This window comes from Halichoeres trimaculatus, unplaced genomic scaffold (assembly GCF_033239565.1).
Source record: "Halichoeres trimaculatus isolate MK-OKI-2021-1 unplaced genomic scaffold, fHalTri1.1 fHalTri1_scaffold_8, whole genome shotgun sequence".
In the NCBI taxonomy this organism is placed as follows: domain Eukaryota; kingdom Metazoa; phylum Chordata; class Actinopteri; order Labriformes; family Labridae; genus Halichoeres; species Halichoeres trimaculatus.
This window is the reverse complement of record NW_027437186.1, coordinates 32,709,953-32,733,795: the sequence shown is the minus strand read 5'-3', so window position 1 is coordinate 32,733,795 and position 23,843 is coordinate 32,709,953. Positions and strand designations below refer to the sequence as shown.

At 39.9% G+C, this 23,843-nt stretch overlaps 1 protein-coding gene across 20 annotated transcripts in view; it reads right to left on the bottom strand.

Moving 5' to 3' along the window:
- kcnma1a (potassium large conductance calcium-activated channel, subfamily M, alpha member 1a) overlaps positions 1-23,843 on the bottom strand; it is a 220,216-nt gene that overhangs the window by 89,782 nt on the left and 106,591 nt on the right. For all 20 annotated transcript variants that reach the window (XM_074675289.1, XM_074675293.1, XM_074675296.1 and 17 more), the window contains exon 3: positions 13,846-13,907. In XM_074675289.1, the coding sequence (XP_074531390.1) occupies positions 13,846-13,907 (62 nt within the window). The remainder of the gene's footprint in view (positions 1-13,845; positions 13,908-23,843) is intronic.

Here is a 23,843-nt window from a genome sequence, read left to right as displayed (position 1 = left end):
GCACACAATGGCTCTACTCAGAGTTTAAGCTAGTCATTTATTAGGACAATTATTGATACAGTGCGGCTAATTATTAGCTTCAACAGTGGGAGGACACATCAGGCAGAACTATGCGCTCTATATCAAGCTCAAGAAGAATTTCAGTGCGATGAGATTAAGTGCAGGATATGTTTCTTATCATCAGAATAAACCCCTGAAAGCTTAAAATATTTAACCGTTTCATCTTCTGAGGTAAAGACTTCCAAAAACACAACTTGGCTCACGGAGGAGAAATAGATGAAGCAGAATCAGAAGCAAACAGATGGAACTAGATCAACTGTATGAGTGGAGCTGTGAGTCACTACCAATAACAGACAGCTTTAATGTAGTGAGCTACACAGCTCACATCAAAACAGTGTCTCCTGATAATGTAGTCCTTACGCCGAACCAAGAGCTGCACTTATTAAGAGCTTTAATCTAGCCGTGCCCTAAAAAACTATTAATAGCAAAAGAAAAGGAAAATAAAACAGCATCAGTTGGCGTAACAGTTTTCTTCAGCTTCAGACAGGAAATGCAGGGCTTCTATTTATTACTTGGACAGACTAATACTTGTTTTTTGTTTTGTTAACTCTATTGTCCCTAAGAATTAGGTTCATATTTTATGATTCTGTAGAGCATAGTGGTGTGAAAAAATATTGCTACAGCAATATATCCTTATACTTTGACCTGTGATAAAATAAAGATATTTCAACTCTTAATATCTTAGGTTTATTTTAGGTGAGTTGGAAGTACAATACATCTACAGCACCTCCACTGTGGTAGATGGCGCCAAACAGCTACTCTTCTGTATGTTGCCTATAAACTGTATAATAAATATAAACTCAAAGTATGTTCAAAATATTTTATTCCTAAACTTGATGACGTGGGTTTTGATGCCATAAACATAAATATTGTCTCTATATTCTGAGGTCAGTTAGTTAAAATTCATTTTGAGTTTAATTTTTACAGTGTAGTAGACTGATAAAATAATAATCATGTCATGTTTGTGCAATATTAGATTTTTTATGGGTAACATTGGTTACACCAAGTGACATTCATCAGTTTCACCAATTGACCATGTCTTTCACCCAATAGATTTTTGCAACATTAGTTTAATGTCACAGTGGTTTAAGAGACAAACTTGATGCACTTTATGTTTTTTAGGTTAAGTTTATGTTTGAAACCCTGCATCTAACTTTACTTAAAGCACCAAAAAAAAGTAAAGTTGTTTTCAATCAAAAAGTTAAGGATGCTATGAGGAGGATCTGTTTCAGTTGCAGTCCCTTGCCACCTTGTGGCCTGGAGTCTCCGCACTGTTGTAAATTACTTTCGGTGAGGCGTGTGTTTGTTTTGGAATTAAAAGGAGACCGGATCGAAACAGATTTTATTTGTTCAAAACGACTTTTTACTGGATACCATAGCCCAAGGTAAGGGACTCGTTAGTACAGTTTCATAGTGCTACGGTTTGAAACGTGCCATCAAGCTAGCTATATGTTAGCTACATTGACAGCCTGGTGCTCTGATGTATCTGTATGCTAACATGATATCAAGTAAACATTGCCTGTTTGTTTGTATCTCAGTAGCCGTTTAAATTTAGCTCAGGCTGTATGAGTCTCCTGTTTCGCTTTCTTCTGCTCTTCTGTCCTTTTTCTGTTCTGACATTTAGGCTCCTCTGTCCACCATCACTACAAAATTAATCATAGACATCATTTTCAGCAGAGAAAAATACACTAAACTTCATCAGCTGGCGAGGTGTTGTCATAGAGACCTAGATGTGCTGCCAATCAATCTGGTCCGGATGCGACTGGAAGCTAAAAAGTAGCAATTTGATTTAACTTGTAACCAGCAATATTGGAGCTGATACTCTCATTTTGAAGTGTGGATTATGATCAGGCATATATCGAGAAGGGGGACTGTTTTAAGATCACTTTCAAACTCCTCACAGCCTCTTTAATTGTGTAGAATATCACAATATTGTGATGATTGCATAGTATCATGAGGTTCTTGCAAAACTCACCCCTAAATTATATTGTTTACCTTGAGTGTCAGTTAACAGCACAATGTTATGAGTGAAAGTGAAGGGTTTCAAACTTTCATGCCACCTACTTGACTCTGAATGAACTCTGAGAGCCTATTGGAGGGATTTATTTATTGTTTTCCACTATTTACGCCTTTTCCTACACCAACAGCATGTAAGACATAAAAAACTGTCATTCCTCCTTTCAATGTCACGTTACACTTCACAAACACAAGGGATTCCTGACCACACGCTGCCAGTTTTCCTGCATGCAGAAAATAGATCCACCCACCACAGTTCTTATTAGTCCTTAAGCCCTAGCATAGCCGGGGGTTACACCATCCGGCCTGACAGGAGGAGGAGAGAGGACAGAGGGAGAGAAGGAGGGGAGGGAGAAAGAAAGACAGACAGCAGCAAGACATGAGGAGATAAAAGAGACAGGCAGGGAAGGGAGGAGGCGTGACAGTAAGAGGGAGAGGAAGAGGAGGAGATGTGAAAGTGACAGAAGGAAAAGGGAGGGGGACTGAGCTCCCAGTGGTACCAAGACAATTTGTCTCATATATAAATATAGCACACAATGCTAGTTTTAGGCCACATGGAAATTGCTTGGAGATTCCTGTGCTTCTGTTATAAACCCAAGTCATCGTGTTGTTGATTTGGTGAAATCCTGCACAACAGTCGCCATAATTTCATCCTCCACCTCTAAACACTGTAACCGACCTCCTGAAAAAAACAAAATATTGAGTCATTGTTTGAAGTTTGCCACTCATTGTCAACATGCCGTTGTGTTTGTGTTCTTTTCATCCTTTCCTGACTCAGAATGTAAACTGTTTCCTTGCTTTATAGCCCCTTGTTTCTCCAGAAACGCACCCAGAGGTAGAACTCATTTGATCCCAAGGGCAGAGGAGTACATCGATGATGATATTCTAAAAATAGTCTTCAACACCTTTAGTCAGTCAGCAGGAGCCAGCCCTTTGTTGGCCTGCACATAACCTTGGCTTGCTGTAGGAGCAACTGCAAGGTTGCCCCCCGGAGAAAACAATAACAACACTGTGCTGTCGGCTTGACTGTTCTTCACAACAAGAAGTCTGAGTCATTCTTCACACTTCATCAATGCTTCGCTACTCCAGTAAGCTCTTAAGCATCCCAGAATGTAGTTTAATAGTCATAGTCTTAATTGACAGGATTCAAGTCAGCCCTTTCAATCAGTATTGAACCCGAGAGGAAAAATATGAGTGCATTTAATTTGTGATTCCAGCACTACAGCTGAATGTCAAGCAGCATTTCTCCTGAGGAGAGTGCAAGTACGTGTGCGGGACAAAGCAGGGAGGGGTCTGCAGCTGAAAGGAGGCCAGGTTAGCACTTAAATGATTGATTTAGGTCAAGACACCACTACTAAAGTAAGAAATACTCCAGCATCAACAAGGGCAATAGGCAGAAATAGTCCTCAAGGAGGCTAAAAATGTGACTCATTTTTTCCCTATGCATACAAATAGAATAGAATAGAATAGAATAGAATAGAATAGAATAGAATAGAATAGAATAGAATAGAATAGAATAGAATAGAATAGAAAAGAAAATACTTAATTTATCCTCAAGGATAAATTCATGAGTCACAGCAGCATTCAAGAAAACAAAAGTAAGAAGGGGATAGAAAGTGCAAAAAGAAAATAGATGCTGACAGCTTGTCCATCATTCTCCAGTCAGACAGCCTCCACCTCCACAGGGTCTAGGACTGAGCTTCTTTAGCAGTCTGTGAATAGCATGATGCTACTCCACCTTTTGGTATTCCCTCTGTTGCTGGGTTAGCACAGCTAGCTTGTCCATCTTAGTGGAGACAGATCTTGCATTCCCAATTACAATGGATGGAAGGACAGGTCCATGTCACTTCTTAGCTCTCACCTGAGAACCAGCACGTCATCCTCACCTCCTTCTCCTCACCTTGGGGGAAGACATCAGGCCTTGCACCAGTTAGCATTGACATGCTACGGGCTACTAACAGCTGATTTCACATGTAAACAATGCAGCCATGGTTACATGTAGGATCTCCAGAAAAACACAGGAGCAAAAACAGTAAAAATATTACTGAAAACACAACCACTTTGATGTCCATGACCAACAAATGAGCCACACAAAGCAATGATCCACTACAAATGCAAAAACGATGAAAAAGAGATTAAAAAAGTTACAAGAAACAGACGAAAAAAAGAGAGCTGCTACGAGACGGCGCCTAGAAATAACTTGTTCACTACCATTTACTCTGTGAAGAGGTTTATTTGAGAGTCTAAAGAAGAAGTTTGTGACTGAAAACAGCAGAAAATTCTCACTGGAATTTTAATGTTAATGCTTGAAAAAGTGTAAACAAGGATCTTCAGCTTCATAAGGGAAACACTGTACACATAACAGTAATTTATTCAAACGAGCGTTGGATTACAAAAGCTAATTTGCACTCATCACATCAGCACCTTTGGTTGCAAACTAATTTACAGATAAAAGCTGTGGTTATTTGCTTCACGCCAAATGAGAAAGAGCTTATCCAGACATTGATTAACATTGTGGAGCAAATGAAATTGTGAGCGGTGGCTTTAATGTATTCTAATTTATAGAAATTAGCCCTTATCAGTACAGGGAAATAAGATTTATATGACAACCCTGCTTTTCTTCCCTCAAAGATGAGAAAATATCCCTGAAGACTCAAAATCAAGGTAATTCTCAAATCATTTATTTCACAGCAAAAATGTTGAAAGATAATTAAGGTAAAATGATAACAGTAGGGATTCACCAATCCGACTTTGTTGACTGATACTTGAGCTTTGGTATCAACTGATACATATACTAATACACTCTGATTCTCATAACAATTTAAAATTCTTTTTTTTCCTGAATATGAGGATGAAAATGAAAATGAAAATGAGAATGAGAATTGCGTTTTGGCAACTTAAGGCTAATGTAACTCTAAACCAAAAATGAAAAAAAAAAAAAAACATATTCATTTAAACTGACTCCAGTAATGCTTTATTACATTATAAATTTGCAAATGTCTGGTGGGTAAATCTCCAAATCTAGCATGGAATAAGTAAGTAGTTGGTTAAAAAGTTAGCTTAAAATTCTGCAGCCTAAAGGGAGAGGCACCATATTCACACAACAGCTATGTATCATTCCAAACAGTCACAAAAGCTTGTATAAAAAAAAAGGTGTGATCTTGACATTTCATGTTCTCTGTTTTTCCTCTTGAGTTGTTAAATATAACACGTTCAAAGGGAAATAACCTGTGGGGAAAAATACGGAGAGGTTATAAAATTGAGGGGTTATTTTTAGAGATTTGCTCTCTGATAGATTTTGGAATGAGTGCTTCGAGCTCCTATTGGTATTTTGAGTCATACAAAACTCACAGACTGTGCGAAAGCCTCAGAGTTAAACAGCTCTGACGTCACTGACCACATCAAAGGAGCTGCCTACACACAGCAGAACAGAAGAACTTGGCAATCTGGGTTCAGGATTACCCGAATATTTTTTTCAAATGAATCCTCACTGCTGCCTGTCCTAGTCTTTATAGTTTGTTAATATATAAAAGTGTTATTTATTATTTAAATTTTTAGGCCACTTGAAAAAAACTAATTGATGCTCTTTTATTGTGTCTGTTATTCTGGTAAAAAAAAAAACCCTGAAGCTATGAATCCTCTATCACCCTGATTCTCTGACGTGAATTAATTTCTTATCTACCCACCAAGAACTACACAAGCTATTAAAAAGCTCTGCTGTGAAGACTGACTCTTCATTTCTGGTTTCCTGCTCCGAGAGATCCAATCCCTGTGATGACTGAACAGTTGAATAATGGACTTTAGAATTGAAATGTTCAGCTTTAAGATTGCATAATAAATGTAATGTGTAGCACAGAAAGTAAAGGTTGATTTAAAAAATACAAAACTCAAGGGAAATAACAAACATACAAGACAAACAACTAAAGTTCAAAGATATGAGCTAAAAGTTAAAATTGAAAAGCTAAAAACAACAAAAAACAAAGGGTCAATTTTACAAAACTGCACAGAAGTTTCCTTTATAACATAAGTGTTGTCACAGCTAGAGATGGCTACCTATCACATTTGAAATAATACTATACTGATCCCTGGTACTTGACAATTGGTACCAATTTTTGATGCTTTTATGTGTTCATGTGGTTAGGAATGGGTACTGAATTAGGTACTTTTATAGGTACCAACCAAATTCTGTCTAAAGTACTGAGTATCGATTCATGTAAAACCAAAAAGGTACCATGTTTATGTACCTAAATGCATCCTTGTGACTGTGAGGAAGTGGAAGAGTAGGCGATTTTCCATGCTGGACATGAACACAGCATTGCAAGGTTATATATTGAAGAATGAATATGTTAAATTATTATTTTTTTAATATTTCATTATTAAACAAATTGATATTTTTTACCACATAAACACAAGAAAGTACCAAAGCTTGGTACCGTTGAGTACCGGTAATGATTGTCAGGTACCGGGCATAAACTCCAGCCAGCTCCAGCCTTTCCAGTAAACTTGCAATGCTGTTTTCATGTCCAGAAAGAAAAATCGCCTACTCTTCCACTTCTTCCCAGTCACCTAGTCACAGCTATAGCATAAGACTTCTCAGCACAACATCTTGCAGAAAATATAATATTTCTGACTTGGCTTACATCAAACTTTGGATCAGTATTGTTATAATGTGTCATATTTGTTCCAAACTACGCTATCATTTGAGAATTATTTCAAAGACAGTAGTGGTTGAAGATATTTGGGAAATATTTAACATTCAAAAGACATTTGGAGCCGTTTTAAAGTATGAATGCCAGAAATTGCTGTGTTTTGGATAATTAAGCTTTAATTTGAAGCCATTCAGAAACGAAGCCAGTAATAAGGTCCCTTTCTGATCCACAGAAAAAAATATATATGTCCACTAACCAAACCTGACTGACAACTACTGTCAACAACCTAAGAAACAGAGTTCCTGATATAGGTTATCCTTCACCGCCACAATGTCTGCCAAGCCGGCCACACATCTCAGCCATATTTCTCACCTTACCCTATTAATTAGTCATCAGGCACTGTTTCTTTTTTCAGTGCTGACATCGATCACATACTCATGATAGAGTTACAGCCTGCTGTTTATGAGGCCTCTTGGGCAAAGACAAAACCCTGTTGTCTGGACATGTGGGTGCTCCTGCTTGTTAACGTGACTCTGCAAGTGTGCGCATGTAGCTCTCTGTATGTGTGACAAGGAGGGACCGAGAGCAGGAGGAAATAGAAACAGAAGTGGAGCAGGAACAAGGGCATCCCCTTAAGAGAGGCCTGCGGAGACTCTGTCCTACATCCCAGTCAATTTGTTTCCCTGAGAGCGGAGCAGGAGGGAAAAGAGGGGATGAAGGATGAAGGATGAGCAGAGGTATTAAAGCAGGTTCAGAGGTGAGTCAGAGAGGACGCAGTATATCCTCCCATTGAAAATATCCCCAAAATAGCATCGGTTTCAAGAGGAGCCAGCTGCAGAGGAGCAGAAGAGGCAGCGTCTTATCCAGTGTTATTATGTGCTGCACAGAAAATCTGTGATAAACAACCTTTTTTTTTTTTTAAAGAACAGATGGGCGGTCATTCTCAGCTACATTCCCATTCATAAATTAAAAAAGTCCTCTAAGCAACAACACACTTGCCAAGTGAATGACTAGTAATCTCTGTTCTCAACTGGGAGGGCAGCCAATTAACAATTCCCTCCTTTCTAACTTCATCCATCTAAACGCTTTGATGTATTTTCTGTGGCTCTTTTGGCTGCGGGGTATTAGCCGACGCAGCTCCTGCTGGGAAAGCCCCCACCTGTCGAAAGACAGCAACAAAACAGCTCTCCAGAGACTCGTGGCCGGCCACCAGAAACGTGCATTTCACGTAGACTTCAGCATTTTACCCAGCGCTGGTGTCCTTTCCCCAAGGGGCTTCCTCGCTTCACTGAAGTAGGCATAAAAGCCCATTGAGCAGCTCCAGCCTTTCCAGGTCCAAATCACACACACTTACTCTACCGCATGTCTCTCCTGCTCCTACAAACAGGAATACATTCATAATCCCAAAGAAAAGGGGGGAAGCAAAACATGTGATTTTAACAGTTCATGACTAAGTAGTTTAAGACCCTCAGTATTTCTCAGAGTAATTACTACTACAGGAACAGTGACCTCCAAATCCATGCTCATTAATTTCCCCAGCCATCAACAGTCAGCGGGAAAGCACCTAAGAGCAATTTAACGTTTGCATATGGTGGTAAGGTCATTCATGCATGTAGTGTTATTTCCTTTTTTCTCATAACTGTAATCACACACACAGAGGGTGGTGTTTAGAGGTGGAACGTGTCAAAGTGTGTGTCTTTTAGCAGGTTATTCTTGAAGTGAATGGCATTCACAAAAGGGAAAATAGAATGCAACACTGTTTACAATTCATACATATTTCATCACCATTCATGTGCATTTACACTTGGCTGGCCACGGAGCAATCAGGGGATTCAGTGTTTGTGCTCAAGGACACTCAAACATGTAGACTGCAGAAGATGGGATTGAACAGCAAACCTTTCCAGACTAGGAGAGGCTGACCGTCTATCATTAAGCCACAACCATGGTACAACCGTTTCCCCTGTTTTCACTGCTTTAAATCCATGTGTACAATGAATACAGAATGGGAAAATGAGACAGGATTTTTGAAGTCAGAGGCACTCTCTTCTCCTCCATAGTCCTACACCTGATAATTTGTGTTGTGTGTACATGAGTCTCTAATCACACTCATATTTTTACTAAATCATTTACTGACTTAGCAATGTAGCAAATTCAAGTTGATTTTTCTAAGATTTGAATTTTGGCAGCTCTCTTTTCCTTGTCCGTTTCTTGTGATTTTTTTCCTCTCTTTTTTGTCATCTTTGTATCTGAAGTGGGTCATTACTTTAAATGGTTCATTTGTTGGTCATGGACACCAAACTGGTTTTGTCTTTAGTGATATTTTCACTATTTTTGCTCCTGTGTTTGCCTAGAGACCCTACATGTAACCATGGCCGCATTGTTTACATGTAGAATCGGCTGTTAGCAGCCTGTAGCATGTCAATGCTAACTGGTGCATGGCCTGATGTTTCCCCACAAGATGAGGAGAAGGAGGTGAGGATGACATGCTGGTGAGGACAGGGTTAAGAAGTGACGACATCGACCTGTCCTGCCATCCAACGTAAGGTGGAAACGTAAGATCTATCTCGGATAGGATTGACGAGCTAGCCATGCTAACCAGGCAACAGAGGGAAAACCAGAAGGCAGAGTAGCATCATGGTATTCACAGACATGGCTAACAGAGCAAGCAGACAGTGAAGACTGCACAGACTGCTGAAGAAGCTCAGTCCTGGACCCTGTGGAGGTAGGGGATGGCTGAACTGGAGAATGATGGACAAGCTGTCATCATCTATTTTCTTATGCCCTTTTTTGCACTTTCTATACACTTTCTTACTTTCGTTTTCCTGATTGCTGCTGTGACTCCACCTGAATTTGCCTTAAGGGATAGATTAAGTATTTTCTATTCTATTCTAGTCTATCAACACATCATTCCTGAGCTGATAAATATCCAGGATATTGTTAAGACTTGTTTGTTGCGTCTGCTTTTTTAATCAAAAAATGCAGGCCCTGACTTAATTTACCAAAAGTAGACATCAACTTTGAAGAAACCGATATTATCTCGAGACATTTGAGCCATATTTAGATGCAGGCCCCTCGCCCAGATGTAACTGTAGTCATATGGCATGTATGAGTTACAGTGCTGAGTAACTGGCTGTATGATAACAGGACTGGCACTTTTTTAGGCTCTTAAAGCCCCCACAGTCCACTGAACCTGCTCTGGGTTGATCAGTAGTCCCCCCTGAGAGGACGGGCACACTCAAGTGACGAGCTTGAGCTAATCACGATGATGAGGGTGGAGAGGGCCTTAGCTTAATGGGAGCACAGAGAGATCAGGGCGATGCCTCGGGGAAGCCAACTCACACTGAAATACACTTAAAGTGCAGAGTAAGATAGGAAGAGAGGAAATATGAGAGAAAGTGCAGCTCTGCAGCCAAATCAAACTGCACTTGAGCTTTTCTCCTTTTTACCTCACATGTTTAATGTCATAGTGTGTTGTATCTCTGCAAACCTTGAGCATTCAAACCTTCAGCCTTTATTTTCTGGTGAATAGCTTATCGGTAACTGTCAAGAAAGCTGGCTAAGGTGTCAGCTTAGTGCAGGGATCATTTTTAAGTCAATGTCGGTCTTATTTTTGAGCAGATGATTTTAAACCTTTCCAAGGTTAAGTACACATTGAGATGCACTGTGTCAAATCCAACATGCTGTTAAGATCAGGTTCATTGTTTTGATGACTTCCGAACATGAGATTTGCATTATTTAAAGTAGCATTACATAACATACTTATATGTAACTGTCCTTTTATTCAACAGCATTCACCATGGCAGGGTTTGGGTTTTATTCAACCTTGTTTACATTTAGTGGCTTTCTCTATGTCCAAGGAGACAGATGTTGCTTTTGTTTTCATAATATTTAAATTAGGGCTAGACAATATATCACTTCATTATCATCATCGCAACATGTGCTAAATTTTCAAACTGCAAGGTTATGGGATAGATGCCATGTGTTACACTTCAAAAAAACTAGATACATCTGCAGTCCGTCTCCGCTCTGTTGCATGTTCAGTCTGACAAACTGCATGACTGACAGACAGCTGAAATCACAGACAGCTGGAGTCACAGACCATGGAGTCCCCATGCTTCCCACTCCATTGATAAGTCTCTCTTCATTCATATTGGGCTGTAAAACCTCAAACCTGTTGACTCTGAGTTTGGTTCTGCTCATAATGTCTGTTTGTAGTCATAGCCAAGCTAAATACCAACTGTTTTTGACACGGTTTGTTTTACTGTGAAAGTTAACTGAGTGCTTTATGGTAGTTTCTGATCACGACTTCCTGTCCCGCTTGATCTTTTCTTCACTGCATTGATTTGACACAGCCCTGCGTGCGTCAAAATTAGGATGGCTGCGTATTACCTGCAACATGACAGTGCAGCCACGACCTCAACAAAACAGATCCAGTGTAAGTTGACAGATTGACTTGAATGGAAACCTATCTGATCTGGTGCCGTGAAAGAGCAGAGATGGACTGCAGACGCATCTGGTGTATTTCAGCTGCTATGCTTGCTCTACAAACGTCTCTAAACATAACTTCTCATTGATTCATATCTGTGGCAAAATGTTCGAGCCTACAAAAAAAGGCATAACACAGGAGGAAGACAAATTTGTGAGCTAATGTGCATGTGCTTATATTTAATAAACATCACTGTAATATTATTTGGTCACAGAGGGAAACTAAAAGGATAGGACCTCTGTGCAGGAGCACGTTATTAGAAAATCTGACCTGTTGTGTGAAGAATCAGTTGCAGGAACTATCATAAATCAATATCAATACTTTACAGGTTTCAACATGTTTAAAGCTCTTTGCTAACATAAATAGGCAAGTTCACAGAGGCAATAAAGTGAGAGTCTGTTATCATCTTTTCAGGGAGAATTCAGCTGAACAGAGTGAAGCAGTAACCTTTAGAAAATAGGGCTATATACATCTCAGGAAACTAAAATACTGCAATTTTTTTCCCAATATCATGCAGCCCTCATTTAAATTAAATATTAACTGGAGATCATTCACAAGGTCAGGTATGACTCAGAAACATACATATTTTATGGAGTAATGTTCAGAAGATGATGAGAGTAAATGATTCAGGGAGGTAACACTAGCATCCTGACAACCCTTAAGGCTTGTACTTTCTGAAGAAAGTATAGATTTAAGGCTTAAAAAGTCTTTGAGAGAAAATGTGAAACATCCTTAAGACAACAAGTCCAGTTGCCTTTTGGCAGATCAAGCTCTGACATTTTTGACCTGGAAGACTGAGAAACTTCACAGACATGATTAGAAACAGAGCACTTCAACCTCCTTTTTAATAACGTACACGGGCTTATTTTGTGTTGAACTTTAATTATAACTGCTGTGTAGGATCAATGTTCATACTTTTATTGTTATTTGCTGTAAATCTGCTTTGGTTGGAGCTGAATATCAAAGAGGGCTCTTATAAGAAGGAAGGCAATAAAAGTATACAAGGGATTAAGATGTAGAGTAGAGACTTTAATCCTGTACAAACAGAAGATTCGATTCATGTCTGGCATAATTTTCCACTGCTGGAGAGATGAAACTGTAGAAGTTAGATTGCACTTTAGATTGCCTCTCCATTTCTCTTATAGACGCATAGTTGCCTCAGGCTTATAAGTTCACAGATGGTGTATTACAGTCAGAGGAAACTACAGTTAGCTGTAACTCATAGATAACATGCTGCGCTGTAGCTACCATGTGAAGATATATGATGAGAAAGTATCATAAAGTTTTATATCTTTACATGTCATGGTTTCTTTGCAGTAAACATCCCATAACTGCCGGCACCAGAGTAAATATTTGAGGCTTTATTTTAGAGAATCAATGGTGCATGAAATACAGCGTAGTCAAATCAGGAGATGGCAACACATTTTAGTTTTTCAATGCCAGAGGCACATTCATCAACTTTAACATAATTGGAAAGAAGCTACTGCCGCTTTTTATTTCCATTAAAAATCAGAGCACTCTTGGCTGGGGTATTACTCAAAGAAACTGGTGGCTGAAGTAAAGTGGTGACAAGTTTCAAAAGCATGAGATAGACTTGCAATTTCAATTTAATGTGTTTTAAAGAGAACACATTCCAGTGCTGTGTTCTGCTTTTTTAAGCTAAATATTGCGGAAAGCAGTAGAAAGAAAGACAAAAATGAGCAAATAATAATAACAATAATAATAAATGAATATTTTTAAATAAGTAAACAAATTATAAAATAAAATAATATTAATAATAATGATGATGATGATAATAATAATAATAATAATAATAATAATAATAATAATAATAATAATAATAATAATAATAAATCAAATAGATTAATAAATAAATAAAATAGCTGATGGGATCTGCAAACAAGAAAACTACCTGTACCGTCAAATAAGAAAAAGGAGCAATTCATTCCCAAATATTCTCCAAAGCTCGATGTAAACCAGGAAGGAAACTTATTTTTAGCTTCATCTGCTAGCTGGTGTTAATTTCAACCTGATAACACAGCATCTCACCACCATGGATCCCTGCCAAAACTAATGAGTCAATGTTTCTACCAGAGAGAAACTAACAAGACTTCAAAAACATCAAACTCTCCCTTTAAAAGGTGCACTTTGGGTCTGGATTGTGTGAAAGTAGCTGCAGTGGTTATCGGAGAGATGCCAGGCCTGCAATCTGTCTTTGGGTGACTGCCAGCCAGGGATACGCATAAACTGACAGTACACACACTCACTTACTCACACACAGAACAAGCTCCCCAACACATACTGTACTGTATCAGCCTGTCTCTGTTACCATGGAAACTGTCAGGCCTCCCATTGAAAAATCCTAAGATGCAGATGTACATGTGTGTGAGTGTGTGCGTGTGTGTGTACTTGTGGGGGTGTGAATTTGCATTTCAGAGATTGCAGCGTGTGTGTGGAGATGAGTAAGGATGCATGTGCACCTATTATTCAGACGCAGTATGTAGGACAGTGTAATTGCATGCACTAAATAAATACAAAGTTCATTTTATCTATATTGCATCACCAGTATAGCTGCTGGGCCATGTGTGAAGTTTTTACTCATTTCAGAAAATAGGTCATGAGATGAATACTTACTCTGAGGAGTCTATAAAGTATATTCCAAGGGCCCCGATGCTGAGCGCAAAGACTAACACCACCTGGGGAGAGAATGACACAGAGGAAAAGAGGAATTAGTCTCAGGAACAGAGCTAAAAAAAAAAAAAAAGTCTTCCCACTCTGCTCATTACGATGCCACACAGCAAACAAGACTTTTATTCAGTTTGGGAGATTAAAAAAAGGCAAATCAAGTTGTTTCTTTGCCCGTCGGGATGCAGCAGATGGCTGGTCAACGATGAGTTTGGTTTTGCTTGAGGTGTAAGTCTGAAAAAAGGAAGTTTTTCATTACGACTGCTTTCTATTAACAATACAAAAAGCACATGGTCTACACCTGTTTTTTTATTTAAAGGGTCATGAGATCTCCTTGGTATAATAGGTTTGTCACATACATTTGTATCTGTGCAATAAAAGTTGATTGATTGATTGACAGCGTATACATTTCACTTGACATCACCACTCCGCCAAGTCAGGAGTGGGACTTTTGTTTCAAACAACTGTGTTGCCGTATGCCCCAGGTAACTTTTTATGACAGTGAACAGATACAGAGTTTCTCGTCTTTGAGAGATCTTTAAGCTTCTGTGAGTTTTTTTCCTGGTCTTGAAACACACTGACACAAAAATTAATGCCCCTTTAAAGGTAGGGTCTGCAGGATTCTCCTCAAAAAGAGACTTTTACAGGAATATTCCTCCTGAATCGTCAATTCTGGGCCTCTTTTCATAGGTGTCAGTGTCTGCGTCTGCCTCAACCCCCTCCTTTGCCTGTATGTTGATGATTTATTTGGTTGTTTCAGGGTGTTTTTAAGAAGAATTACATGGCATGGTTTATTAGCCAATCACAAAGCACCCAGGGTGCAAGTGAGTTTGCGTCTTGATGATCACGAGTGGAAGCTAATTACAGCAGCTAGGATAGTGGACGTAGCACCGAGGAAGAAACACACAACCAAAGTGAACAGATAAAGATTTCTACCAAACGAGGGTGAAGCTGGCTCGACTTTCACTCACTTTCCGTAACTTTGAGAGCAGCACGGGACAAAGAGCAATGCAAGTTAGCTTTCTGCTAACCAGGTATGTGTCAAATACCCAAGATTAGCTTGTGCTAACGTGCCAAGTTAGGTGCACGGCTCTAGAGTCTCTCCAACGTAGAAACACGATGCTACAGGTGGTTGCTGGGAGAGTGTGTTCACATAGTCACTGTCTGAGGGAGTGGGTGTGCGCTGCTGCTGGCACTGAGCCAAGCAGGAGGAGCCCAGTTTGAATGTTGTGTTTACAAACAAGTAACGGAAATTCCTGCAGATTCTACCTTTAGGATGCACGAAAGCAAACAAGGCAAGGTATGCTGCAAAGACTGACTGTAGTGTTGTTGTAACATTTAGTTTCTGAAACTTCTTCAAAGTAACAGGTGTCAGAGGAGGTAGTAAATAGTACATTATTGAAGTAACATTTGTTGTTGTTTTCAGGGTCAACTTCATAGTTAAAAGAAGGCAGGATGAGAACACAACTTAACATATACATGGGGAAACAACATAGAAATAAAATGTACTGCTTTGTCCACAAGGGGCACATGAGCTTCAACAAGATTGAGCACAAACTGGGAAATGATAACAGAATGTAAAAAGTTAAAGTATGAACAATGCAGATGGAGTAAATATAGAAGAATTGGAATGTGTTTGCTGAGTATATAAATGCAGGAAACAGTTACAGAACATCCTAAATCTGTAGGCACAAGAAAAGACAAAGGTAACAGAGTATCCAAAACATGAAACTGTCGTGAACATGTTGCAGCTGAGAGTGCAATACTGCTGAAATAAGCATGGTTATGCATCAGATTACTAGATTTAAAGAAGCAGGTGGTTTTACTGTGATATTTGCAGAGAACATGACTTCATCTGGCAGTAATAGATAAATATAGCTTACGGCTCAGTCAACATTTGCATCCTTGAGTTGTTGCACATGAATTGTTCATGACACTTTGGGAATAAGTTAATTATTTAGGACGGATAAATAAATGCATGTTGTTTGAATAGTTGTGTGCATCTATACTTAATGCTACCTCTGCACCAGTTAGGACATGCCAGTCAAAAAGTTTGTACACGCCCTTTACTTACTGCAGAATCAATCAGCGAATTAAAAAACAGCTAACTTGCTGTACTGAGCCAGCCACAACAATTTTTAAAAGCACAAGCTTAATTATGGAAGCACCCCCCCCACCCCATGTCAGCAAATACAGCCCGTTAAATACAGGCAGAGAAGTCCGGCACTATCACCGGAAGCAAAGACAAGGACACTGATTTGTAAGCTGCACACAAAGGCAGCAACGTGTGCGTGTGTGTGTGTGTGTGTGTGTGGAGTGTTGAGAGGAAGTGCTTAGAGAGGACAACCATTATCAAGTGTTGACATGCACTCCTCAGCTTCCATACTGACTCATTGTGTGAGACCCGCTGGACTGTGGTCTGTTTAATTTTTCAGCTCCTCCATACGACTGATAAGTAAAGTAAGGTAAGGTGACGTTCACCTGAGTGCAGCATGTAGACACGTGTTTGGTTCTATAAGAGAGCTCTGAAAGGCTTCAGACGAGATCAGGTTTAAGACTCAGAATGGCAAAGAAAAGAAGTGAATTCAGGTACAAGTCGTATTGTAAAAAGCTGAACCCTAAAACTTTGAAGTCTCAAGTACATAAAAACATTCAGCATTTACTTTTATGAGTGAAACAAAGACATCTGAAGAATTTTAAAAGTCAGAAAATATGATTCAGCCTTCTTGTGATTATGTTCCTCCAGCTCTACACCTTTGAAATAAAAGGACAAACACTGGCAACATCACAGCTTTCCTCACATTTCTCATCACAAGCATCACTGTAACAGCTGACTGGCGTAGCGATGCACAATAGCTCCAATAGCTCCTCCCCTACGATCTTTTCTCTCATTCACGTTCCTCACAAAGGGAGCCCACTGTCTCTGATGATTGTGCCATTCATTATTGATGGTGGGAGCCTGATTACTTTCATGTGACGGTTCTTTAGATTGATCCAAAGCATTGTGGCAGCGGTATTAGGTAAACACCCCTCTCTACTTGCATCTTTTATGGTTTGCCGCTTGAATGGAGGATGATGGCGATTCTGGCTGCAGGGTTGTCCGGGGCTGGAATAACGGAAGAGCTGAAAGCATCAATGATGCTCCAAACAAAAGAGACGGGGAGGAGGCTCAAGCTGAAACTCGGAGATAAAATCAGGCTTTCTGAATGAGAGGCACTCTGCTGGTCTTAATGGGGAAGGAAGCAGTTGACTGGAGGGGATTATCTGATTCAAACACTGGAGCTATGATATGTCATTTCCCACAAGATGTTTAGGTCAAGAAGAGGAGCATTGAATGTATCTCAGCAGAAATTTTAAAAACTTGATCGGATCAGAGGGTTTTACTGAAATAAACAGAAGCAACATAAACTTACAATATTCATATTACTGAAGCAGGAGTGAAACTTTTTAAACAAACCTTTTTTAAAAACATAAACAAATTCAGTTTGAGCAATTTCAGAATGAAGACGACAGCGTGTGCATGTCACTGTGTGCTCATAATGAGGTGTGTGCACATGCAAGGTGACACCAAAGCCAAAAGGAGCCCGGATTTTACAGATCAAAGTCTGTTTCAGAGTCTCTTAAAATACTGCATAATAAAACATACCTATACTGAGACTTTTGGTGCACCAAAGGAGAGTTTACAAAGCCTGTAAGTTGAGAAGAACTACAAGTTTTACAGTTGAGAAAAAGTGAAGAGGAAGTTAGAAGGAACTCAACTTACTCAACCTCTTCAGTTCGTTAATCATCCATATTAAGGGGTAAAAACTCAGGGCTGTATAAGACAGGCAAAACATGTCATACATGAAACTCACACCAGACTGCAGTTGACTTTTGTGTTGGATCTTTGGTAAAAAAAAAAAAGGTCATATGAAACCAGGATGAATGCATGCCTTAAAAGGAAAACAAGATTTAATCATATGAAATTCCTAATTTATTACTTGGATTTTTTTTTTTAAGTACAACCAGCTCAAAAAAAAAAAAAACTTGTACACAGTGGTACATCTTTCCCTGTGACTTTGATGCTAGCCCCCCCAGCATGTAGAAACACCTTTCTGAGCTCACACCTTACGTGCATATGATCACGAATCAATACAAATACGTATCTTGGTATAGCATGCATGACACCTCCACTGATGGTGGTGGATGTTGCATTGTTGGTTCAAGACCAAGGGGCAACATCTGGTTAAGAAAATGAAAGCCTATGCAAAAGTGCCAAAAGTTGCTGTTTATCAAGAATCAGCTTGAGGCTGGCTGCAAAAAGACTGGAAGTGACGTTCACATCCAGCCAGAAAAACAGACTTTTACAGCATTAAAAGGCATATGTACAGCCTGATTAAAAAATACAGCTTGGGTCTAAAACGCTGATTTTGCTATCGGCACACACTGCACAGTGAGTGAATGTTTTTCTAACTCAGCGGTTTAGAAGTTATAAGGATTGTTTGATTGTCCAATGAGAGACACAGCTCAGGTCACGTGAGAGACACAGCTCAGGTCACGTGAGAGACACAGCTCAGGTCACGTGAGCGACGGGCGCCCTGTAGCCAGAATCATACCCAATGTGGCTGCACTTACGGATTGGCTTCATTTCACAGTACCAAGAACAGACAGGTGACATCATGGGGACCTGAGGTCTCTCCAGGTGTATTCATGTTTGATTCACTGGGTTACATTTAAAAAACTGTAAAAAGTAGGAATGGGCAAGCACTGGTATCGGGCCAATACCAGCCTTATTTCGAGGTATCAGTACTCGTGAAGGCTGCAGATACTCAGGGCAAAAAATTCTAGCATTGAGGAAGTCCCCCTGCCTAGTAATTAGTACACAACAAATGTGCATCAAGTCCTGTTCAGGCAGCATGAATGAACCAGGGAGAGTAAACAGTTAAGCTTTTTTATTTTGTACTTCAGTTTATTTAAAAAAATACTACAACTCTGACAGCTGTTAGTTTTATTTTGCGCTTTTTATGTTATTAAAAAGAAATTGTTCACTCAGAGAGAAAGAGTTGTTTGAGTTTTATTTTGGACTTAGCATCAGAGTGACTATGCTGTCAAAATGATCTGTCACTGTTAATTGAAACTGTATGTATCAAAACTACTAGTGGTATCAGTGCGAACTCAAGAGGAAGTACATGTAGTGGTATTGGTCTGAAAATAGTGGTATCAAACATCTTTAGTAGAGATAATAATAAATACAACCAGACTCTTCAAACTAAGTGAACAACAGCAAGTCTAAGGAAAACTGAATGCACAGAAAATACAATAAGCTTTCAGTGTATGCTGCAATACTCATATATTCTCTGAGAAATTTTTGCAGCTAGTTCATGCCTATTCTGTTTTTTGAAGTAACAGGCTCAGAGAGGTTGAAAAGAAGAGAAATGGAAAAAAGGGGCACTGAAAAAAAGTGGAGTGAGCAGTGTTCGCTTGCTGAAAAGCCGAGCAGTAAACAGTGAACACCCCACGATGAGCTGAGGAGATCAGAAGCGTCATCTTCTTAAACTGACCCAGTTATTCAGCTGTGAAAGCCCGTCCACCCCTTCCACTACATCCCCCATCCTGTCTCCCCTCTCACACACTACACACTTTCCCTTCACACACACACAATGTCTACGAGGGCGAGCTGTCGACCTCAAACCCACAATCTACCAAATACAACCAACCAAGCAACCGCCAAAGCAAATCAGGAGCAATGTAATAACACTCAGGGGAAACCTACAAGAATGGTAATAATAAGAGGGGGCATCCCCTCCGCCTCCACAACAAAGTGAGAAATTAAATAAAGAAACTCAGCAGCAGAAGGAAAGCCCAGTAAAGCTGCTGCTGCTGCATCTGTAAAAGCAGTAAAGCACCTAATGAGGTTGTTAATGTGCACATTTCATGATTCACACGAGGCGAGACTCCACACGACGGTGTCAGTCAGAGCAGGAGCAGAATCCGGACGTGATGTCTACCATTTCTCTTTAATAGCCGTGCAGGTTTTCATTACTGTATCCCTTTCTAAATTTAAAGTGCAAAGCCAAGACTGTCAGATGTTTTCCGACGTGCACTTTAACAGCCGGACTGGGAGACTGAGAGCGCAAAAGAGGGCAGCAAAAAACGTGCCTATATGTTCGCTCATGTACATGTGGGTCACAGGATCCAGCACTGGGGTGGCAGCTCTCGCATGACACCATCAGAGCTGTTAACACATCATCATAACGCTAATGTACATGCATAAACACACGTGTACGTCCAACACTCTCAGGTTATTTGGCAGTCTGGAGGATTTTGTGAGCTCATCACAGCAGTGGAAGCAATACGAAGTGCCCTGAAGCCAAGTTTCACACACTTCCTCTGACACGGCTCCTGTGTAATGACTTCCTCTGTCCCCTAAGTGCAGGCAGAGACACAGACAGAGCCAAACAGACAGGTGATGTGGGCTGACAAGGTATAATCGCCACACATTAAAAGCTGACGACCCAGTTCAGGAGAACGCTGACATGAAATCCTCCTGCATGGTGGTTCTGTGAACACACCTTCACAGAGTGTGTGTGATGAGCTGAAAAACTACCAAAGATAAACATAAAACAATGAGATTCGATGTGTTATGATGTTGAAATTTTATTAGGTATAGTTTTTTTTTTAGTTCAAATCATAAACTTATTTAAAGAAATCTGTTACAAATAAATGGTACAAATGTTAAGAGGGTTTAAGACACAACATGTGTTCTGTGTTGTAACCAAGATGTAACTTTATCTACCAGGATGGGCTGAAAAGTTTGTTCCTTGACTAGGAAGGAGCTATGCCATAATAATGAAACTAACATTTTCTGACACTTATGGCATGGTTTATTCTCAGCACGGTCGATGTTTTCTTGGGTTGTTGCTGAAGGACGTCCAAACACATCACATTTTTTCCCCCCACAATTTACTCACAGTCATAGCGGACCACAGTTGGAAAAACACTGCTCTAGGGCGCCACCTTCCCATGATAAATAGTTGCCTCTGGCTGCAGCGTAATACTGTGATGGCTGAAAACTATGATGGGCTGGGTCAGGTTAAAAAATGTTGAGAAGGTCAAAGTTTTTATCTTAGACTCATCGACATTGGAGAGGACTGATATTATCCAAAGTCACTGAGAGTCTGACTGTCTATTTCCTCACGGTTGAAGGACATAAACAGGCTTTTTAAAGCCAGCGGATACTCTCAGTGCTTCAAAACAGAGTTTTAGTCCCAAGCCTTGTGGACCCTCTCCTGTTCATTTATCTTCTGAATAAAGCCTTGGCCAATAATAAAATAAATCTAAGTTGAACTTTTAATCACAGCTTTTTAAGTTAAAATAAGAAACCCACTTGTGAAAAATATTATAAATATCCTGAGCCGGAGGCTAATGAGGCAGCTCGATTTGTGAGCTGATTTGCATGCTATTACAAGAGAGCTTCAAGAGGTCGACATCAAAGGCTGGAAAATAAATATCCCTCAGGCTAGAGTAGTGAGGTGAGAAATGAGAGGCAATCTCATCTAGAAAAATGCTATTTTCCTCCTGTCAAACACTGAAGTAAACACTTTCTAAGAACCTTTAATGGTTCCTCCAAGATTAGACGAGTGGGAATCCTCAGTGGGGCGCCGAGAATGCCCGTCAGTCCTGCGTGGTATCAATATAAGCTTGGTCATTAATCCGGCCTGGCTTGCTGGGTTAGCCAGAAAGAGGAGCTCCAAAATGTCTGATTGATGCCACAGCCAGAGAGGATTTCAGAGGTCCATGACCAAGCAGAGCTGCCAAACCAGTGTACTGTTCCTGCTTTCCTTGGCTTAAATCCCATATTGTACACATCTGTTTTTTAGAGCTCAAACACACCAAAGGAGCTGCAGTCTGAAGATATCCATTCATATTTATCCCTGATTTTTTCAGACTGAATTATCCCGCTGAAACAGAAAGCATATGCAAATCCTTAGCTTTCCCTCTGTGATCAAATTGTGACAATGTTTACACCGCAAAGCAAACATTTGCATCCATTACGGATGTTTGCTTCCATAACAAGATTCTCCAACATAATCAGAGAATATGCTTCATGTCAAAGCAGGTTTCAACACCAAAGGAAAAAGAGTCTCTTGTCACAGCACAAGAGGGCGGAGTGAGCAGCCCCCACAGGGGAAATGTCAACAAATGAAACCTCCATTAAACTTTGATGGCATACATCCATACATCAGCACACATCGTGATCTCCTCTTTCACCCCTCTTCAAATGGCAGAGGGGCTGGAGATGGCTCCGCTGGTGTAGTCATGATCTGACATTCTGTCAGAAAAAACGAAATCTGTATTCTGGTCACACGCTGCAGAACTCAACCTGGACTACTGATCCAGCTGTGTGGCTGAGCGGATGAACACAGGCATACTGATTCAGGCCTGAGCGTTCCTACAGGTTGGACAAGAAGTAGAGCTTTGGAAAGTGGAGGGTGATAAAAAATGAATGCGGTCACGGTCATCTGGTTTTCAGAGCATGAGCACAAGCCTTGAAAGATTAACCAACACAGAATTTATGTTTTTTCATCCACGTTTGGTGTTGAGACATGTAGAGCTCTGATTTTAAGGCGTAACAGCTTTGAAAACAACCCACAGTCTCAGGTTATCAAAGAATTGAAAAATTCATTTTCAACCCACTGAGCTTCAATTTCCTGCCTCCAAACAGACTGACTGATGAAAAAAACTACTTTCCTTTATCATTATTTCATTCATAACATCAAACGGCTCCTATCTTTAGAAATATAAATGTCAAAGAGAATACAGTCCATCAATTAAATTTTCGACTTTCAAAAGAAGCAAACTAATTAAAACAAGACCTGAAATGTAAAATTAATAAATGATTATAGGCAGTGGGGAGATATTAATGACTATTTAAAGCCTGAGAAAGCAGTGTAGCGGTATTTGTGTAAGCTCTTTAAGAGGAAAAAAAAAGGAACAATATTAAATTTGTTAAAATGTTTGTTGTGTGTCTAGAAACAATAAAACATCTCTTTTTTTCAGTCTTATGAACAAATCCTTTTCTGTTCACCATCAGCACTGACAGAAGCACATCTGTGCGTCATGTTCAACCTTGCTTTTGTTTTTCTGTTTATTCCATCTTTCTTTCATAAAAACCCTCTGAATACATTTAAGAAGTTCATTCTAAGTGTACTTATAAATAAAAAAGCAGACCACGCTTTAACATCGGATTTTTCTGCTTGGAGAATAACACACAGCCCTGTTGCTCTTCTCCTCTGCTCATATTTTCGCCTGCCTGACACTCTGACCGCCAGCTCCTTTTATCAAGGTTATGTGGTGATGGTCTCTGGAGTATGGAGCAGGTGAATAGAGGATTGGTGGAAGGACACAAACGTGTCTTTCATATCTGTCAGTATTCAGCACACAACCGAGAGAGAGCGCACACCGCTCCATGAAGGTGTGAGCCGACACGACCTGCACCTCCACAGGGGAAAGAGGGATTTTATTTCTTCTCAGGGTCACAGATGATCACAGAAAATACTGATATTACTGTGGAGAAGGACAAGACATAGAAATGAAAGAAAGGAAAGAGAAAAGAAAAATGTGAAGAAAAGAGAGAATCAAGGGGGTGATGAAAAGGAGGAGGAAAAGAGGAAAAAAGGAAAGGCAGAAAGCACCAATGGAGTAAGGAAGGAAGGATGAAAGTAGGGAAGGAAGGAAGGAAGGAAGGAAGGAAGGAAGGAAGGAAGGAAGGAAGGAAGAAAAGATAAAAGACAACACAAAACAAAAGAAAGAAAGAAAGAAAGAAAGAAAGAAATAGAGAAAGAAAGAAAGAATGAAAGAAAGAAAGAAAGAATGAAAGAAAGAAAGGAAGAAAGAAAGAAAGAAAGAAAGACAGGACACCAATAGGTTGAAGGAGGCATGAAGGACAGACGGAAGGAGGGAAGGAT